The sequence below is a fragment of the Petromyzon marinus genome, chromosome 8, assembly GCF_048934315.1.
Source record: "Petromyzon marinus isolate PM22_M1 ecotype Great Lakes invasive population chromosome 8, UKy_Petmar_22M1.pri1.0, whole genome shotgun sequence".
NCBI lineage: Eukaryota > Metazoa > Chordata > Hyperoartia > Petromyzontiformes > Petromyzontidae > Petromyzon > Petromyzon marinus.
The window spans coordinates 5,946,465-5,968,378 of NC_133674.1; the positions used below are offsets into that span (position 1 = coordinate 5,946,465).

Consider the following 21,914-nt stretch of genomic DNA (forward strand, 5'->3'; position numbering starts at 1 on the left):
GTTTCTTCCATTGCGTAGCATCTTGTCCCACTGTATGTGTCAATGTCCCTGTTTCTGATTGATATCTTACAGCAGGATAGTGCATATTGTCTCCGTGTCCTATCGAGCGTGCATCTCTCCGTTTCTTCCATTGCGTAGCATCTTGTCCCACTGTATGTGTCAATGTCCCTGTTTCTGATTGATATCTTATAGCAGGTAGTACAAATCGATTAAAAGCGATCCTCTTTAGCCACCCTTGCATGTTGCTTTTGATAATCAAGTTCAGTTTTCAAAATGCACTCGAACTCTTTATCTCATCATTTTCACCCTGGGTATGCCTCCACATGCATGCATATTGAGTTTTTCAGTTGTTTCCCTTCAACATATATCTTCAATGTCCTGGAAAACTTGTAGTACCAAAACAATTTATAACGATAAAAATACAGTAATAGCAACAACAACAACAATAAGCACCGACACAAAGGCAAATACAGTGGTACCTCGGAGATCGAACGCCCCAGAACTCGAACAATTCGGTGATCGAACAAAATTTTCGACCATTTTTTGCCCTGGACATCGAACAAAAATTCGGAGGTCGAACAACTGGAAAATGACCCAGTTTACGCGTAGCTCTCGCCCTTTATCACTGTAAAATTGCTGCCCCCCCAATACGACTCCTCTCATCCAGCCCATGGACCAACAGGTAATTTCCAACTTTAAAAAAAACTCTACACGAAAGACCTTTTTCAAAGGTGGCAAAATGGGCTGAGTTACACAATTTTGCAGAAAAAAATATCATCCAGATAAGGCAGTAGCCAGCAGAGCAGGCGATTTTTATAATGATATAGCATTGAGTAATTTCAGACACATCTTAAAACGGAGGCAGAAACAATCCTCTCTTGATTAATTTTTAGTAAAAAGGCCCTCAAGTGAATCACAGTTAGTGCTCGAAAAAAGTCAAAGAGAAGAAAGAACCCCAGAAGGGCAGTTACCCAACGTGTTTATGGAGGGGGACTCCCCGCCCATAATAGGAGCATCCTTGGACGGGGAACCAATTAATGCCATTTCCATTCATTCTTATGGGGAAAATTGATTCGGTGTTCGAACACGGTCTTGGAACGAATTAAGTTCGATCTCCGAGGTACCACTGTACATAAATGTGACATTAATACAAAGGAATAGAAATAAGAACGTGGACAATATGCTGAAATGCCCGTTTATATTGAATAGTGTACGGTATAGAATTGAATGCATTTTCCAAATTAATTTGTGAAATGTCTGCTTTCTATACATGCGTCTAATATATTGCATTAAGCAAATACATTTTAGGCGTTTTATTGCATGCCTATTCAAACCGCAGGTGCAATAGTGGCTCGTAAAAAAAATATATATACACTTTTTAACCTTAAAACTTTCCCAAATTGTTCCAACAAAGCGTAGTGTGTACTCGTAAAAAAAAAATTGCATCGCAAATGTCAGGCACAATAAAACATCTGTTGGGGTTGAAAATGATGAAGTGGCTTCAGAGTTGTTTGATCATATATGACAGGGTAATATTTCAGAGCAAAAAACAGGTCTCAAAATCCAACATCGTATACCGAACAAACGCACTACTTTGTTGTTAATTATGAAAGGGATGATGCACCATTCTGGCCGATTTCTTCAGACTACATCAAGGAATATAACCACAATTTAGTGCTAATGTAATTTATATTAGCGAAGCTTTTATGCACCATTTAGCGTAGGAGGAGAAAAAATACATTCACGTAAAGTAGTTGTCCTGCGCTTGTGGGCAGTCCAAGCAAAATGCATGACTCTCAGAATGTTATCAAGGCAGGTGCAAGAGAAAAATACTCCGACAAGCTGATCACGCACCTCCAGTTAGCACGGTTGGCTATGTACGGCGTGAAAGAAGTTCAACATACACATACACACATGCATACAGTGAATGTAATTTTCTCGAAAAAGACGGCGATTCAAATTGTACCAGATGTATGCATAACGCCCCGAAGGCGGGGATCTGCACGAGTTCTATATCTGCAATGCAGGTGTCCGCAGCAGCAGCAGCAGCAGCCTGACTTTGCAAAGCCACCGTGGTCTACTGCTGCAGGCATTTTTCACCGGGGGAAAATGCACAATTGGAAAGACATCAGTGCTAGTATCGTTGGTAACCACATGAGGACAGCCGATAATTAGATAAAGGGGCGACGTTGTAAGTGCTTGCTCAAGCCACTGTTGGCTCTGTAGAGTCCATCCAATAGGTAATTGGCCTACTTTTTCATGCTGGCACGATGTTTTTGGAAGAGGTTGGAGTAGCCGCCACGCTCTACTCCACGAAATTGCACTTGCTGATTGGCTAACTGTGGTGTACCCACTTATATTTCTGGGTGGACAGTCAGAGGGATTTAGGAAACGTGTTCATCCTTTCAATTGCATGCCCGGTGATTCAATTGAACCAGTGACCTCTGGATTGGAACTCCAGTGTGCTAACAATTATACCATGGCAGCATGCCTCTAATAACAATACTAATGCATGACCTGCCTGTAGAGCATTTTCTAAGACAAATATGATGATGTAAGATGAATAATTTTATATCTATGGAAATTATTTTGGCCTGAATAAATACCAATGTGCACGGTGGCATAAAATGTAAAAATCAGCATGTGACAGTGGTATACCCTGCAGCTGCTTAAACCGCTGCAGGTAAAGCACAATTTAATCAGACTCCGTGTATGGATTTTGTATTCTTCTTAATTCCTACGCTTGCGACAGAGAGGCTTGTGGAAAAAGAAGGATCGTTTGAACCAGCAAGTCACACCACATGACGCTGCTGCCTGCTAAAAGTTCGTACTACTTTCAAAGCATGAAAGGATTCACCGTGGATATATCAAGGACATGTGTTCGGGGTTTAGGAACACATTGCCATCCAGATTTCTAAACATTAAATACATAAAGCTTTCTCGTAAATACACATCAGGCAGTTATGATAGTACATGATCGGATCAGATATTCAAAGCGCATCAAATGTCTCATCTCTTCGGTGAGCCTAAACGAGGCTTTTGCCATAAACACTGTCATCTCACCCGAGAGCTTTCAGTCTGTTCACTATTTGTGTTACTTGGCACGTGACGGAGTACGGATAATAAGCCGCTGTAAATGCTGATCTAGGGCTGGCGCTGGCTGCTCATTGCCTTTCTGCACAAGGTCAAGAAACAAGTTATTGCTCCCAGCACTTATCCCTTCACTTCTTGAGGCCTGGGGGTTCGTAATCCCTTCATGAATGTTCATGGATTCGAGTCGTTTTTTTTTCTTTTTCCACAAGGCATTTAAAAAAAACCGATGCTACTCAGCTATTCAAGTGCGTGGAAGATAACCTATGAGTGCCAAATGCTCTCCGACAAAAGGTGGGAGCTATTTTGTGGACGTTTTCCACAATTGACATAGGTCAACACACACTTCTCTGAGCACGCATTTCCTTTTTGTGACTGAAGCAAAATGCCGCAGTGTCTCCTGTATCCAGGAGTCAACAAACCAACACCAGCTAATTTTTTTCCTCGTGACATCCTCACCGGAGGTGCCTTTTTTTTTACTGAGACGGACATTATTTAAAGTTTTTGCCACAGATGAGCAAGGTCCGTTACTCTGAGTGTCCTGGGCTGATTTCTCACACGTCACTTGTCTTGCATAATTTAATCAGATCCACATGGGTTTTTTTTTCCTAAGAATTATTCTCGTGCTAAATATGCCCGGCTCATACCAACTGTCACGCTTCGAATATGTTGAGGCCATTTTGAATTATGCCCATAAAAATAATAGTCATAACTTGCCCAATGCTGCATTATCGAACGCGCCTATTTCGGCTACACACGGGTTACTTACCAAGGTCATGAACACAGGGGTGATGTTTCGACGAAACGCGTTTTGCCGCTGCTAATATTCTCACCTCCGCAGCGAAAAGTAGTGGAGTGGTCCCCTTGCATAGTAGCATACAGTAGATGCTGCGGATGAATTTCTCGTCGCTATCTTCCCTCCCCAACACTCTCACGCAGTCTCACTCCGCGCGTTTACGAGCCCCCTTGCAACACCCCCACCCACATCATCTCCACCTTCATCGTCAACGTTCATCGTACGTAAAAAAAACACATTTTAACTTTCACTTTTAAAACAAATTCACGTCCCAATTGTATTTTATTCACCATGTGTATTTTGACGTGTAATAATGGGGGAAATCGTGGAGAATTGTAAGTTAAATGAAGGGGTGATAATTTGGGATCCAGGAACAAAACCATATTTTTCCTATGAGGTCCAATATTTGTTGAACGTGGTTTTTCCCAACGCAGCATTTTCCAGCAACGTAACCCTCGCGTTCGGCAAGGTTTTCCTGTCGTACAAGAGGTTCCGATAAAGCAAAATAGTGGCAAACGTGCATGGCTACCCGGGACCGTTCACATTAAACATTTGCACAGTGGCAACAATGATCAGGAACAGGCATGATCTGTTCGCGAGCCGTTGTCATCCCTCACAGTATCGCGATGCAGCGATCCATCCAGCTCCTGCACACAAGGCGATTGTATCGCTCCACCTCTAAGGTGGACGTCCTCTTGGGTGTGTTCCCTCCTATGAGGGCAAACTCCATCATCAGTCTCGAGCACTGGCCATCATCCCTCATCGCGACGTGTTCTGCACAAGACCTCGAACATTTCTTAATTGTCAAAAACGATATCCCTAAATTGTTTGTGCTATCTCCATCCACACGTTCCTCTTCCCTTCTCACGGTGAAATCCCAACACATCTCCACGCTTCTTTATGCACTTTTCAGCTTCTGTTGCATTTTCTCTGCTAACGTCTCTGTTTTGAATTGAGGACATCAAGGCGTAGAGTGTGTGTTTTAGGGGCAGTTATTGAAGGTAGGCTCGGATAAAAATTATTACAAAAAGGAAAAGAGCTGCGTGGAATGTTGCTCAAGAAATTAACGACATGACGCAAGAGCAATATACAAATGTGCCGAAAAAATGTGTTATCGGTGTATATTTGCTGCTGGTAGAACTACTATATTCCAAAATCTCAGCCACCTGAATTGCAATACCATTCATAGCCTTTGCCCATTACCCCTATGTGATTTCACATGCAACAAAGGGGACATAATCAACATTATTTGTATGACTATCGAGAAATATTGCATTGGCACTTACCAGCCAATGGGGAGGATTTCTGCGCCACATTTCTCATTTACCAATTTTTTTAAACTTTATTTTAATGTAATAAAATAGAAACCACAGCTTAGGTTTTTTTTACAGTTGGCGCTATACAGCCTTCCGATACGCGTCTTGCCTTGCACTGCGTGTTGTCCGGCACGATGCCCGACGTTTCAGACGTAATTTGAGCTCTGAAGAAGCCCCCAGCACATGGAGCAAAATGTTGGACGTCATTCTGAACAACGCACAGTGCAACCCAATATCACATCGGACATCTGACAAAATACTAATTTGTATATGATGAAAAGAACTGTAAAAAGAACAGATAAAATGATCAAGTCAACAATTCCGTTTGCAGCTCAGATTGAAATTTATAATTTAATGCCATGTGTTGAAATTTATCACCAATTTTGTGGCCTTGTTAACTCACAAGTGTGTATGTATTTTCCATGAATAATGGAAGCCAATTTTAGTGGCCAGATACATTGAATAACCATTGCACATCACACATTGATGTGTAAGTGGAGGCTGGTAATGGCTCTGTATGTCTGTGCCATATCATAAACTGCTTCTTTTAATTATATTTCAATTGTACCAAAGACATTTACGTCAAATACATTCTACAATGAGATATAAAATGAAGGCATCATGCTGGCAACCGTCACCTAAATTTTATTGTATATAACCATCAAAATGCTGCTTCTAAATGTAGGACAATATAAACTCAAGCAATCGAGATATATTTAAAATGTGAATGCATTGGTCTGCTCTCGTTATTAGTATGTGCTTTTATATCTTACCTGTCAATTCCCTCTATCAGCTTTAGTAATGGTTCAGTACATTTGTTTCGTCAATCCCCCAAGTTATGATAAATTTAATGGCCAAGTGCCCTTGAACCTAGGTTACTGGAATGCGAAGAACAGCTAAAAAAATGAGGGTTAGAAAACTGGCCTAGATAATATGCATCTAGCTGCTGCATTAAGAATTAAAGACCCGAGGATTGTTTATTATTTCCTCAATTTTTATTCGGAATCTCATCCCCTTCCTTCGATGTGCAATGTCTTTAGGCACAGCTATATTGCATTTAAACAAGGAACAAAATCCGTAACGCATTGCAGCATGGAACACGGTGCTCTACAAAGAGACAGCACTTTCTATAGGGGGCAGCATTGTCAATCTGCCTTCATTGCCACCTTAATGGAACACATAATTAATGACGTAAACAAATGTTTGCGATAACTTATTATACAAAAATCAAAATATCCCACTACAGTGAGCAATTCAAGCACTTACATTAATACTCATATACAAAGTAAATTCCAACATCTCACTCCAGCTGTAAACAATAAACACTGCCACCAACCGTAAACATACTTAGGTGTGTATATATGTAGGACGTGGATGCCCATTTAGCTTTATGGCCTTTTCAGGAAAAGTGCTATTTAGAGACGCCTATTAAAGCCACCGCAGTGCGACAATATGGCTTTCCAAAAGCACCATGGCAAAACTCATGGCCTTTCCCCATTGCTGGCGGTCATACTAACCGCATCCTATAAAGTTTAGGGCGAGTTAACCTAACGGAAAGATCTGGGCCAGAGCTAGATACGGATTGCGACGGGTGCTGTTTAAGGGCAGCAATGAGACTCACGCTGCTGATGAGTGCAGCACTACCCCAAAGTGCAGGTAGAGAACACGCGCGTGTGCACACAGTCACACAACGAGCTCATATGGTGGCCTTGAAGACTGTAGAGGCATCGCCTGTTAGAAAGCATGTGTTAAGGCCTGCAAGGCATAAGAGAACATTGGTGTGGGCCAGAAACCGCCATAAGTTGCCTTTGTCTCGTACATCTGAGATGCAAAAATGCAAAGGCCATATCAGGGGAAGAGGATATATCACGAGACCAGAAGAGGGGAGAACCACTTATCATGCAATGGACCAAAACTGTTACTTGTATATAATGGCAGCGCCTTGAAACTGAGGACATTCAGAGATTGCCAGGAGAGGTGGCAACCCAAATAGATACACATTTTATGGCTGCATCGAACTAGGAGAGACCCATGACTGGTCCAGATATCACCACCCATTGATGCAAGGCATGATCAATAATGGAACCCCAGTTGTGAGGTCCGTAACGGAGTGTGCTAACCACTGACCCCACCGCTCTCCAAAGACACCAACGTTCATACACTCCAAAGTGGAACACAACTGTTGCAAGCTGTGTAAGATATGTGAACGAATTTTGACAATATTTACTGTTCTGTAAATTTAATGCACATAACAATCCTTTATGGTTCCAGTTAATTAAAGACTGCCATTAAACCATTGCAAACGCTAAATTAATTAAACGTGATTTCATTGGACTGTAAAGGGTATATAATTGTATTTGTTATCTGATATTTCTCAAGCAGTATGTGCAGTACTACTTGAAATGCATCTTAATCCCACGTTTTAGGAAACCACTGCACCCTGGGCAATGGGAGAGCGTTCCTCTACCGTGAAGTATCACCCTCTAATCAAAATAATTTTTGCTAAACTATTATTCTCATTTAATGCTAATCCGATAGTAGCCTTTCGATTATCCTTGCTATTGTTGTATCTTACTGTTTTGATGTGCACATACAATAACTATACAGTTCCAACAACTGTGGTAAGGTTCTCGTTAATGAAAAACGCGTCTTATGTTTGTTTGATAACGGATTATATATGTATTACGTGTAAAAAATATATATTTCTTAGAATTACTATTATATATTTTATTTATTTTAACTTATTTTCATAAATATAATGTAGATGATAATGACTTCTCATCACCATGACGTAGATTATTGTGATATGCATAGCGCAGAGCAAAGGCACGTGATACAAAAGTGTATCTGCGTGTGATGGTGTCGAGTTTACAAGATCACTTCATGGGGCCTCTTATCTCCAGGCTGCGGGCACGTGATGACGCGCCGCAACAAAGCTGCGCCACTTTGATCGTTATTGGATCAAAGTGGAACTGTATAGTTATTATTTTTTTTACCTACGTGACTTTACCGAATAGAACCAAAGAGTATGGATCCTTGCAGTCACGAACGCTTCAAATCTAGAACTTTGATCGTTTCCGCGCAGCCACTGCAGCCTGCGAATTCCCCATGGCACGGGAGAATCGAGTAAACAAACCAACACGCACCCTGTAAAGAGGCATCGGTGCAGCCCTGCAAGTGCTCGGGTCATCCCAATGTTGGTGGAAGGGCCTCCCACGAGAGAGCCCCTCGAGAGGGTATTCTGCCCTACTCGCCTGCGCTGCGCGGGGTATCTTGGAGGCGGTGGGAGTACAGACGACACGCGACCTGCCGGTTGACTAACTGTGGTTGCACCCATTCACGCTGCTGCGCAACCATATTCAGGAGTCTGTGTGATTGATAATGTTTTCAACTCATGTTAATGAGCAGAAGTGCATGACGAGTGCATGATTGGTCTGCGAGGTCCTTGAGGGTGATATCGACTGGCATTTCCAGGAGTGACACACGCATGCCTGCTGGAGGTGAACCTTTACCTTGCTCAGTCGGTGTTAGCCGCTGAGGTCGTGACGGGTTACTTCTTTCATTCCTGTTTCTCTGTGCCCCCACCCACCCACCCCCGTACCGTTCCCGTTCTGTTGCAATGCGAACCGATGCACATACTATATTGAGGGCGATATTGGCACTTCCAATTAAGATATATTGATTGATTTACAGTGCTGGGAGAGAGTGGGTGGTGGGGAGGCCGAATGAACTCAAGAAACTCGCCCCATTGTTTCAACTTGCGCTCTGGGAGATCAAATCTGACCGGCGACAAATGGATCGCTAATTCAAGGTTGCTGACCATTTAAAAGCATGGCAAGAACCCCCTTTCACCCTGTGTCCCAATTGAGATACCTGCAAGGGAGATTACCCCCCCCACGTCAAGATGTTGCGAAGCCCTCATTGAGCGTGGCAAACGAATCGCCGATCGCACAGACAAAACGTGGTGTGATGTCCCGGCAGAGGCTCGCACATCTCGGCCATTCAAGATTCATGGCGTGACATTTTTTTCGAGACCTTGCCGTTTTTCATAACAGCATTGCACCGGTGATGGAGAACCCTCATTGCGGAGTTTACGTTCTCTCTGACCATGGGGGGAGGGACATCTTATAATGGCTTTCAGATGGCATGCCATGTGCTGACCCAAGCATGCTGCAGCACTCGAGAGAGCGCAGGCGAGTCAAGAGAGGCGTGTGATGCTGAAAATGCTTCATGTCGACATCGTGTTTGATGGCACCGAAGTTTTAAGTGTTTCCGATTTGTTTTGAACGGCACAACTTTTTTACGTGTGGGCACCAATGGGTAATGGCTGGGGGGGGGGAGTGTGAACTTGATAAATTTCACGTGTCAAGTTGTGTGTATGAGAAATACGTTAACATACAATCTCACGTACCAGCATAACATATTCAGGGATAGATATGGTGCATTACTCAATGTTCAAAGAAATGTCACATTTTACACATAATACAACTTACAAACACACACAAACGCAAAAAGGACTAATATTACGTAAAATAGGTTATCATGACTTATGTATGTCTAATATGATCATGCTCGTTTAACACGTAGGCTTTCGCGACCAATATTCATTTCTAATAAACGTTTTTGGGTTAGATCGCGTTAGTTATTTATATGTGTTGTAACCCTCCACCACCCGACACGGCCAATCAGTAAAAAAGTGTCACGTTGACAAAATACAAAATAGTTCACTACTTTAGCCCAGCGGTGTGTTGAAGAGTGAATCCACAACATTTACAATTTTTGAGTACGACGTTTCGCTGGTAATTACATAAAATATCATTGGGCGATTTGCCAGAAATCGCCCGATGATGCTGGATGTCACGACCAGCGAATCATCGTACTCAAATTGTAAATGTTGTAGATTTACTCTCCAACACATCGGTGGGCTGAAGTAGTAAACTAATTGGCACGTTTTGTTTACGTGACAAACCCTTACTGACTGTGTCGGGTGGTGGAAAGTTACGACACATTTATACTTAACGCGATCGAACCCAAAAACCTTTATCATGAACAATAATGCTAATAATTTACAGCCCTTGTCAATTTCATTGCTGGATGAAGGCCTTCTCACTCACGCTGTGAGTGAGAAGGCCTCCCCCCTTCATCACGCTGTCAGCACGACCCGGTGAAGGTGGATATCATTCGCCACCAATGTTAGCCGTGGCACGGAATCGAAACGGGGTCGCCAGGTTCATTGCGCCAGTGTGCAAACCACCGATGCACTGTCCGCTCCAATCCTGCTTACGTGGAATTAAATGTTAAATTTCCACAGTGGTAAACTAGTGTAGTTAACATTTGAATAAGCCTGCTTATAAAATAATCTGGTGACTCAAGTCTTTTGTGCATTACAAAGAGAGCCTCACTACTGATCATTCCTCCGTACAAGCTGAAATGGAAGTTTACCTCTAGTAGGAGTGCGTGCCACTCCTGGAAATGTTAGTGAAAGTCACCCTCAAGGACCTCATGGACCAATCATACTTTCGTCATGCAATTGCATTTCTGCTCATGAACATGAGTTGAAAACAGTATGACTGACACCGATACACCTGAATATTTTAAAAAAACTATGTACACATATCTGCAGAGTTGCAGGTATGAGAAATTCACTTTTATAATAAAAAAGAGTGAAAAAATATCTACTCTTAACCCTTTTAACACATATCTGCTAAATGTTTGAGTTAGTATAACTACAAGCCTCCAGAACAGGGAATTATGCAGAATGCAAACGAGCATCCATATTCTTCTTGGTTCTTTCAGGTAAAGTCACGTAGAAGGGAAATAATAAAATAATAAAAATAAAACATAATAAAATAAAATTCTCACGACGTTTCGGCCACAACACAAGTAGCTGTCCTCAGGTGAAGAGACAGAACTGTCGGAAAGACAGCGCTCCAATCCATATTCTTCTATTGCCCAATGTGTTTTTCTCTGTAATTTGTATTACAAAACTAGGCATGTCAGCTATAATCAACCCTATTTCTTATTTTAATTTGGATTTCCTTACTTAATATAACTTTGATTAGCACATCGGTTTGTGAAGTTACGTGGTTTACAATCCGACAGTACTTCAGTGTTCGTTTGAGAATATTTTAAACAAAATGAAGGGCAGTGGACTACTGTGGCTCTGGCACGTCATGGGAATGAGCCCAGACATGATCCTGCACTTGTCCGTGATGGGATGCACACGTGGGAGGAGACAGGGGTAAGGGTGGAAACTAGAGGGGGCTGGTGGGGGGGGGGGGGTTGGATAGATGTAGCGGCAATAAATCTAAAAGAATAGGAATTGAATGAATGCGGTTTACCGGATTAGCTGAAGACAACCATGGTGGAAATTCGTTTGTACCATCGTCACTGATGAGTTTTAGAAAAGGGACAGATGGCGATGATTGTGATGATGATGACAACGTTGTGTATGTATGTTCAACTTTCTCTTCACTTCGTTGAATTATCATTGCATGAATGAACTCATCAAACGATGAATGTTTACGATTTCGCAAATTTGTCCGCCTTCAAGACGGAACACTAGAAAAGGGGGGGTAGAGCTATTTCGAGGAATTCAGCGCGCTCCGCAGCAAGGCATCCACACGCGAGCACTCACCCTGCGAATGCCATCCCAGGGGTCACGCACGCAGTTCTCCGTTCCATTGTTTCGCCCAATCACTTTCCACATCTCCGCGAACAGTCCATCTTGAACCAGTGGGTTCAACCCTTTCATCTTGATGTGCTCGAACACTGCAGAATCCAGCACTGTGCCGTACTGCAGATCGGACTGCCTCACCAGGTCCTGCATGGACCTGTGTGTGTGCGCGTGCGTGTGTGTGCGTGTTCGCGCATGTGGAGAGAACGCAGCACAGGGAGCGAATGAGATTCGTGTATAATCCGCGCGAGTGTCAGAGGAATGCAACAACGGATGTCAAAAAAAATGTTTGTTTCTGGTTTATTTTCAGCAGGTTATTTTTCTTGCAACAACAAAAAAAAAGGTCTCGCTGCCGTAGGGTGTGAGGACTTGCAATCCCAAAATATCGCGGGATCGAGCTCCCGGGCGTGGCGGTTGAAACATTGGGAAGTTGAAACAATGGGAAGTTTAAACAAAAGTGCAAGTTTTTTAATTACCCCCCCCCCACCCTGCCTCCTCCACCCTGCAGTATAAATTGGTACGCCACAGTCGGTGGTCAGGCCGCGTGCGGTGTGCGCTAACCTGTGGGTGCTCCCACGCTTTCTAAAATGTCTGACTAGCGTGGAAGAGAAGGCCAAAGTACCCTCTAGAAGGGTCTCTCTAGGGTTCCCTCTAGCTGGTGGCACCTTCTGCCAGCAGTGGCGTGAGCAAGCAATTGCAGGGCTGAAGCTTTACCTTACCTTTAATTTTCCCTCTTTAAAACCCTGCCAGCTTGCACATTTGGTTTTGGTCTTTGCTTTTTTTTGTAAAGCCATTTACAAGTGTCTGCTGATTTCCCATACTGTCTGGCAATCCACTGGATTTTTTTTATAGCATATCCTGCTTTTTGCTAAACAGTGTGTAGACTCGAATATATAAAAAAAAACCCAGAGACATCACTATATCTATACAAGCTACTGCAGTCAAGGCACCCCGTGGAGAGGTAACCATAGTTATGATATTCCATACACTGCTGCAAGTTCCCATCCTGTGAACATTTATGTTACAAGTGGAAACATGTTCTAGCCAGCAAATGATCTTGCGGCTATGCACAATGTGTTGCACGAAGGTATTGTTTAAAATAAATATACATTTAACGCGTGCGCAAGACCTCCTTATGTGCGAGGGCATGTGCTTCGGCGCTTGCGACCCATTAATGCACATCAAGAAGCATGTGCCATATGGGACGTAAACAATTTTACCGTAATCAGCATCGCGGTGTGGCCCGCCATGAGGAGGCAATAGAGGAGTCCAGATGTCTGCGTTTGAGAACAGCCTTTCAGTACCTTAGCCCGCATGGTGACAGATGGACACGTCCAGAGGGAAAGGTTACCCCAAGCGAGGCAAAGATGCCTCGCCGAATGAGTCAGTCGGCGTTGCCCACCTTTGCCAAGTCCCTACCCGTGCCCGTGTTTGAGCCGGTGGAAGTGTGGCAGCTACACCGATGCCTGATGCGTGCAGCACAAGCGGGAGCGTGTCGACTCGCGCGGAGAGCACGCTGCGGCGTTATGAAGTCTGAGTTTAATGCGTTTAACCGCTGCTCTGTTCAACTGCCACTGACGGCTGACATCACTCTTGCACTCGTTAACCAAAAAAAATAATAATAATGACACATTGTCAAATGTGTATTGTAGCTAAAGTGTGAAGTAAAAATTCAGGAGCCCTGCAAAATTGCTTACCTCACACCACTGCTGGAGGAAGGGTCTCAAGTCGAGGCAGCCCGAGAGAGCGCCTCAAGAGAGTATTGTGGGTGCTGGTCAGACATCTTGAAAGAGGTGAGAGTACTCACACTTTACTCCATCACACGAGACCTGCCAAATCGACTCACTGTGGTGCGATTATTTATCCCGTTGGGTGGACAGAGGCGTGGCCATTGAATAAACTCCCCCCTCTCTTTTAACTGCCACCACGGAAGATCAAATCCAGTGTACTGACCATTACACACCGCAACAGCGTCCCTGAAGTGTCAAGTATTTAGGATGAATATGACTGCCAAGAGCCTGCATTAGCCAGTCATATGGAACAAATACAGCAAAAAGAAAACAACAAAAACTCAACATTCGAATATAGAACAACATGGCAAAAAAAAACCCAACTCTGCCCAATATTTGAACAAAGAAAATAACTAAGTAAAAATGGGTAATAAAAGCACGCATGTTAAACTATATACTGTCTTACATTCTCTTTAAAAATAACTGAACAGTTTCATAACTTGAATAAATTTAAATAAAACTACTCAGCTGATGATTACATTGACAGTCCAACAACATCTTTGTGTAAATATTAAAAAAAATTGTTGACTAAAACGATGCAAAATATAAAATTTTTTGGTTATACGGTATATTTGATTGAATTTCGATTTAAAGCTTTCGTGACTGCAAGGATTCATCTTCTTGGTTCTTTCGGTAAAGTCACGTAGAATGAGAATAAAACAATAAAACAAATTTATTGTCTTATTTTGTTTTGTTCTCATTCTACGTGACTTTACCCGAAGAACCCAGAAGATATTTGATTGATTTGAATAATATTCACTACCCAAGACGTATTACCTATGTGTTCTTTACAAATTGAAGACCATTTCAATTTCTCGAATACATTTTTTTTTAGAAAGGAATGAACAAAATTACATTTTGGGGGGTTGATAAACTTGAGCACCAATAATAGAGGCTAAGAAAGCGTAAAGGCCTTGCAATGTCTTGGATCACGCCACTGCTGGCGGAAGGGCTTTCAGAGGAAGAAGCCTTCGAGGGCATTTGGTCTATAGTCTTCGACACGTACGTACCTCCACTGGAGTGAACCCATTGACACTGCTAGGTGGACGGAGGCAGTGTGGGGGGGGCGGATTTGAGACACTTTTGGACTGTTGTTTCAACCGCCTCGCCGGGAGGTTGGCGATCCCTGGATTGCGAGTCCAGTGTGCTGACCGTTGCACCACACCAGCGACAGCCCCCCCCCCCACCAATAGCTATCAACCAGCCCCTCCCCTCCCCCCACCTCACCGCCCCCCCCCCCCCGACTGAAAGCTAAAACGCCCCCCTATTGTTCGCACAATCACGATTGTGGAGAATATACAGTGAGGGAAAAAAGTATTTGATCCCCTGCTGATTTTGTACGTTTGCCTACTGACAAAGAAATGATCAGTCTATAATTTTAATGGTAGGTTTATTTGAACAGTGAGAGACAGAATAACAACAAAAAATATCCAGAAAAACGCATGTCAAAAATGTTATAAATTGATTTGTATTTTAATGAGGGAAATAAATATTTGACCCCCTCTCAATCAGAAAGATTTCTGGCTCCCAGGTGTCTTTTATACAGGTAACGAGCTGAGATTAGGAGCACACTCTTAAAGGGAGTGCTCCTAATCTCAGCTTGTTACCTGTATAAAAGACACCTGTCCACAGAAGCAATCAATCAGATTCCAAACTCTCCACCATGGCCAAGACCAAAGAGCTCTCCAAGGATGTCAGGGACAAGATTGTAGACCTACACAAGGCTGGAATGGGCTACAAGACCATTGCCAAGCAGCTTGGTGAGAAGGTGACAACAGTTGGTGCGATTATTCGCAAATGGAAGAAACACAAAAGAACTGTCAATCTCCCTCGGCCTGGGGCTCCATGCAAGATCTCACCTCGTGGAGTTGCAATGTTAATGAGAACGGTGAGGAATCAGCCCAGAACTACACGGGAGGATCTTGTCAATGATCTCAAGGCAGCTGGGACCATAGTCACCAAGATAACAATTGGTAACACTACGCCGTGAAGGACTGAAATCCTGCAGCGTCCGCAAGGTCCCCCTGCTCAAGAAAGCACATATGCATGCCCGTCTGAAGTTTTCCAATGAACATCTGAATGATTCAGAGGACAACTGGGTGAAAGTGTTGTGGTCAGATGAGACCAAAATGGAGCTCTTTGGCATCAACTCAACTCGCCGTGTTTGGAGGAGGAGGAATGCTGCCTATGGCCCCAAGAACACAATCCCCACCGTCAAACATGGAGGTGGAAACATTATGCTTTGGGGGTGTTTTTCTGCTCAGGGGATAGGACAATTTCACCGCATCAAAGGGACGATGGACAGGGCGATGTACCGTCAAATTTTGGCTGAGAACCTCCTTCCCTCAGCCAGGGCATTGAAAATGGGTCGTGGATGGGTATTCCAGCATGACAATAACCCAAAACACATTAAGGTCCTGGAGTGGCCTAGCCAGTTTCCAGACCTTAATCCCATAGAAAATCTGTGGAGGGAGCTGAAGGTTCGAGTTGCCAAATGTCAGCCTCGAAACCTTAATGACTTGGAGAAGATCTGCAAAGAGGAGTGGGACAAAATCCCTCCTGAGATGTGTGCAAACCTGGTGGCCAACTACAAGAAACGTCTGACCTCTGTGATTGCCAACAAGGGTTTTGCCACCAAGTACTAAGTCATGTTTTGCAGAGGGGACAAATACTTATTTCCCTCATTAAAATGCAAATCAATTTATAACATTTTTGACATGCGTTTTTCTGGATTTTGTTGTTGTTATTCTGTCTCTCACTGTTAAAATAAACCTACCATTAAAATTATAGACTGATCATTTCTTCGTCAGTGGGCAAACGTACAAAATCAGCAGGGGATCAAATACTTTTTTTCCCTCACTGTAAGAAACAGAATAAACAAGAGGACAACATGCCTCCACTTATAAAAACTAATACTTGAAAACTAATTTTCTGTTTTTTTTTCTGTTTAGTTTGTTGTCCTTCACCCGCACCTTCGATTAGCACGGTTGGCTACGTACGGTGCGAAAAAAGTTCAACATACATGCATCCCCCTCCAAAAAAAAGGAGTTGTCAAGAAAAACAACATAGAGTGTACAGTGGGGGCAAAAACTACTACAAACATTACAAGTTACCTCCCTGTCTGAAGGCAGCCCCTGCCTGCAAGCACTGGATTTATTATCATTGGAAGTTCCAGGTAATTTCGCCATTGTAGCATGTATGCAATCCCTGCATGGACGCTGAAACTTGACAGCGGGCCGAGGCAGGGCGGGGTACGGGGCGATATGGACGATGTGGAGCCGCTGTGGATTTTGCTGACAGCACGGATCTTACTGACAGCACGGATCTTACAGGCCTGGGATTGAGGTGCGGGATTAGTCATGCAAAATTGAGTGAGGGCACGCTGTCAGCAATGGAGCTAATCCACCCCATCCCCGTGCGTGTGCCAACGTGCCACTAAATGTTTTCCTCGTGCCTTAACATTCCGCTTTGGTTACCGATGTGCACTCTCTCTCCACGCAAGGGTGTGTGATGGCACTACACGGGAGATGACAAGTTGCCTTCACCGTTAAAACCGGCCCAGCAGGTGGTCCCTACAGTCACACCTTGTTAGGAATAAACTCGAACGCCAACAGAAACAACCGATTGGAATGGGGGGCATAATGCATACATGGCAGATGGGATTACTTCCTTGGTGGTAGAACAATTGGCGGCCTCATGTGGTTACGGCTATCAGTCGCTAACAGGACATTTTGCTTCTTTTGATCAACAGCAAAGTAGTTACGGTTGGAGGATGTAGTTTGACAATTCAAAAGGCCTTGAGGCCATTTTCCAAGTGGAGCAGCAGTTTATTTTCAGCATGTGCACCATAGACAAATTCCTCATATGCTGTCGCCAAAGGGAAGGACGCTGGCCCTGAGATACTGGCGAAAGCAGGCGGGCTTGCACACAGGTAGATAAACAATTACAATATTATTGTTGTTGTTGTTGTAATAGTGGTGGTGCAATAATGTTGTCATCATCATCATCAGCAGCTATGATCAATCCACTGCTTGATTCAGGCTTTCCAAAAGCATCACCATCTCTTGTGCAGCCCATTGTGTTCACTGCTGATAATTATGATTTGTTTAACGATGCATGTAAATACATATTTCCTTTCTAACTCAAGTCATTTGAATATCATGTTCAATCATGCTGGACGGCATAGGTACCCATAAAGTCCCCCCTTACGACAACAACGGCGTTACATCGATAAAGCTCCTTCCAGGATAAAGCCAACAAAGCACTTCACCTGTTATCAAAACGCGAACTGCACGGGGGGGCCAATTTTCACATTACGTCCCCACTGGCTGCACGTGGTGACCGGACACCCACCCTCCGAGCCGTGCACATCTGTGTGTGGGGCCCTACACAGCAATCTCCTTGCCTGATGGGAGGGTCCATGCGGTTGATGGTGAGCAGCGCGGTGAGGCTTGCTGTGTAGGAGGACACGACGATGAACGCAAAGAGCCACCAGACGCCCATTACCAGGCGGGCAGACAAGGAGCTGCTCGATAGCTCTGGACCTGCAATGCCGAGAACACGAAGCGCACGGATGTGGGAGACCAACGCAACAGACCCACGCAGTGCAGCGCCGCGGTGTGGGGGCCGCCACGGTGGCTAGGAGATGTTAACTATCTTCGCCCGGTATGCAGGAGGCCGTGGGTTCGAACCCGACCCTGATGCCCGTATGTTTTGGAGTGCGTATGTTTCGCGTGGAATTTTTTTTCCTCCGGGTCGTCCGGGTTTTTCCCTCCGCATTTAGAAACATGCGTTTTGAGGTTATTTGGCTGCTATACATTTCCAAATGATATCGTTTGTGGCCAGGTTGCTTTTGAAAAGGAGCTCTATAGCTCAGTGGGCCTTACCTGGGGAAAAAAATTGCTTAGTTTAGTTAGTGTCTTCAAATGTGTCATGTGCTCTCCAGAATGATGTCCACGTGCTGGAAGCTTTTTTTAGGAACTGATTGAGCAGCTCCATTTTCATCCTCGATTATATAGCGTTGAACATCATGTCAAACAGCAAAAGGCACAACCCAAAAACACATCGGAGAGCTATACAGCACAATGGCAGAATAATATACGCAACATTCACATTGTACACATGATTATCATTATTGTAATTGCATGCTGGAAATAAATAAAAGCACATAAAACATAAACACCTAACGTAATGTAATTTCTACAAAGTTTAATTACAAATAAGTATGGCTCATTGTAATGACAATGCATTAGCGCGAGGTGTTTTCAAGGTCGCCAGAGTGGACTTTTTAGAAATCATATATAACAATAACGAAAGCAATCATGCTGACAATAATTAAAAGTACAATCTTCCATTACATTAATTTCTGAGAAAACTTCACACAAAAGCGAATGTTTATCGACGGGTGTTCTACCTTGTGACATATTGGTCTTGTAGTCACCCCTTTTTACCTGATGCATTATTTCCACCTCGCTTTATTACATTATGCATCCATCAGACTTTTTCCTCTCTCTCTAAGACACATTAATAAATTAAATACCTATTCAGCACGATATGTGCCATTTGAGCCCTAAATTACAAATTAGTTTCATAAATAAATAAAAACATCAACGTTTTGCAATGGCAGTCGAGGTTTGGCACTGAGGTGATGTGGCCCCTCTCTACACGCCGTATAATGTTGCAACCACAAACTGGTTCAGTCGTAAACAAAGTACACATTCACGTATTTATCTCAAATAAATCGATCTTCTGAGTTTTCCAATCGTTAGCTATGTAATAGCCAACGTGCAACCCTGGCAGGTAAGCTCTATGTTTTCTGTCACATCACTTCGACGTTTGAAATGTCGCAACTGGTTTCTAATTACACATATATAAACTGGTACAAATAATTATCATCAGCATGAGCCATGATCGAGCTACTGCTGGATGAAGGCCTCCTCCAGTCGTTGCCTGTTGCAGTAGTTCCATCTGGTTCAGGGGATCATGTACATACAATTCCTAATTTGGCCCCTCCATGTACTACACGGACTCAATACAAATAGAAACTGCTGGAAAACACAAATAGTTGTGATTTAAATACTGGACGCAACTGGTGGTTACAGAACACATACTTTCATTGTCACATTTAATGGCCTATCACATCTTCCTGTGGTCCCTTGTCAAATTATAAACATCGTGTTTATTACGAGTAATATTGTACGTGTATGGTAAAAAAAGTAGCCCATTTAGCTGGAATTCAAGATAAATAAGTAAATGTTTGGATATTTCTGAGGAAAAATAATCCGACGCCTCTACATAATACTCATAGCTGTGGGTATAGTCGAGCTAGAATTAGATAATTTTAATGAAAGGATTGACATAAACCACAGGATGCCCATGAATATATTATACTGTGTAAGCACATGAGTCCATAAATACATAACAAAAAACTGCTTAATATTACCCCATAGCGGCTTTTATACACGCATATATAACAAAACATGTAAGTCTGGCACTATCGAAATGTCTCTCCAAAAGCATGGAGCAGAAAAGGTAGAGAGCATCGCTCCTGTGTGCGTGTTACTTTTGGGCAGATGAGTCATCTTGGATATACTGCCAAAGGGAAAAAAAAACAATATTTCGTGGAACCCAAATGAAAACGTAATGCGGTTTTGCTGCAGCAGATCTGGCGCAGAGAATCACAGAATTACGGATGAGGAGGGAGTTTCCCTGAAAACAGCACAAAGGGGCCCTTCTGTAGGTATAGGTCACAAGTTACTGATGGGTGATTTTATGGCATAATCCTTGATAAAGTGTTTGGATGTGAGAACGAAGCTTTCGACTTTGGAAGGCGAGTGATGCACGTGAGATATTTTTTTTCCTTCCAACACAAAACAAAGTAATTCGTTTCAACCTTGCTGGGAGACTGGGGTACGTGCGCGCTATTTTACTTTAATATGAAAAAAGAGCAAATCCCTTAAGCCCCCTCCATAGTCTCCAGTGAACGTTGCTGTTTCAGTGAATTGCATTTGTGATTTCAAAAGTAGCAAATTCACTGCAATCCCTTTTAAAACATTCATAAGCTCCTTCAACTGGAGGATGCAGCCATAAAAATATGGCACGTTGAGGATTCTTTTTGAAGAAAATAAAACTTTAGTGATTTCATTTTCTGTTACATTTGCTTTTATTTGTTTTAATATGTACACAGTATAAATTTTGATTTAAAGCTTTCGTGACTGCAGGGATTCATATTCTTGGTTTTTTCGGTAAAGTCACGTAGAAGGGAAACAAAAAAAAATATTATTTTATTGTGTCCCTTCTGCGTGACTTTACCGAAAGAACCAAGAATATGTACACGGTATGTTAAAAAGGGGCAGGATATTGGAGTTTTTGTTGAGTACACGCTTGGATATCATGTATTACTCTTTGGTTCTTTCGGTAAAGTCAAGTAGAAAGAAATTAAATAACATAATAATAAAATACGACGTTTCGATTGCAACACTCTTTGGTTCTTTTGGTAAAGTCAAATGAGGATCTGATGCAGGTGGAAAAAACAATAAGCTGAGGATGAGGCCGGTGAAACGATACCTCCATCACCACCACCACCACGAATATTAACCAGTGGCATTCACTGCTACAAGGAGCTGTACCAGCAGATGAAGACAATTCCTGTCCAGCTGTCTTTGGACACATTTTTTTTTAACGCTCTGCAATCATAGCCAGGGGGTTCCAGGGGAGAGCCAAGAAGAGAGGCAGCTTCCTCTGGTGAACATTCCCGTGACTCCAGCTTCATCGCCAGCTAAAGAGAGAGCTGAACCTGCCCCTTCGTCTGCATAACTCCACACCAAGAGGCCTCGATCAGCAAGCTCTCCAACCGTGAGTACATTCTTATTTGTATTATTATGAGTTAAATTCATATCACCTTATAATCGTCTATGCATTTTTGTACACTTCATGACATTTAGTTACGCATTTATTTCCAGAATTGTCAGCTAGGAACGCAACCCCTGATGTTTACATTATGCTATGGAAAATTAAGAGTTGACTCTACGTAATTTCGAGTTAAGTAACATTTTCCAGGAATACATCCCTGACGTATAGTGGCGAATTCCTGTATATAAAAGACCAAATCAACTATCCATCCTAACGCAATAATATATATCAGAAAACATTAACACTCTTAACTCGCGCTGCCTGCGTATAAATTCATGATATGCACACCACACTGCAGGTCACATGACTTCTATTTCCGCTCTGTCCTTTGCATA

General features: G+C 43.0%; 1 protein-coding gene across 8 annotated transcripts in view; it reads right to left on the bottom strand.

Moving 5' to 3' along the window:
- The window catches only part of LOC116940164 (glutamate receptor ionotropic, delta-2-like), a 219,091-nt gene that overhangs the window by 15,925 nt on the left and 181,252 nt on the right, over positions 1-21,914 (bottom strand). For all 8 annotated transcript variants that reach the window (XR_012941244.1, XM_032949509.2, XM_032949512.2 and 5 more), the window contains 2 exons: positions 18,074-18,212; positions 11,840-12,035 (listed from right to left, as the gene is read on the bottom strand). Coding sequence is in view for 7 of the 8 variants with exons in the window: in XM_032949509.2 (XP_032805400.1) it covers positions 11,840-12,035; positions 18,074-18,212 (335 nt within the window). In the remaining variant the exon portion in view is untranslated. The remainder of the gene's footprint in view (positions 1-11,839; positions 12,036-18,073; positions 18,213-21,914) is intronic.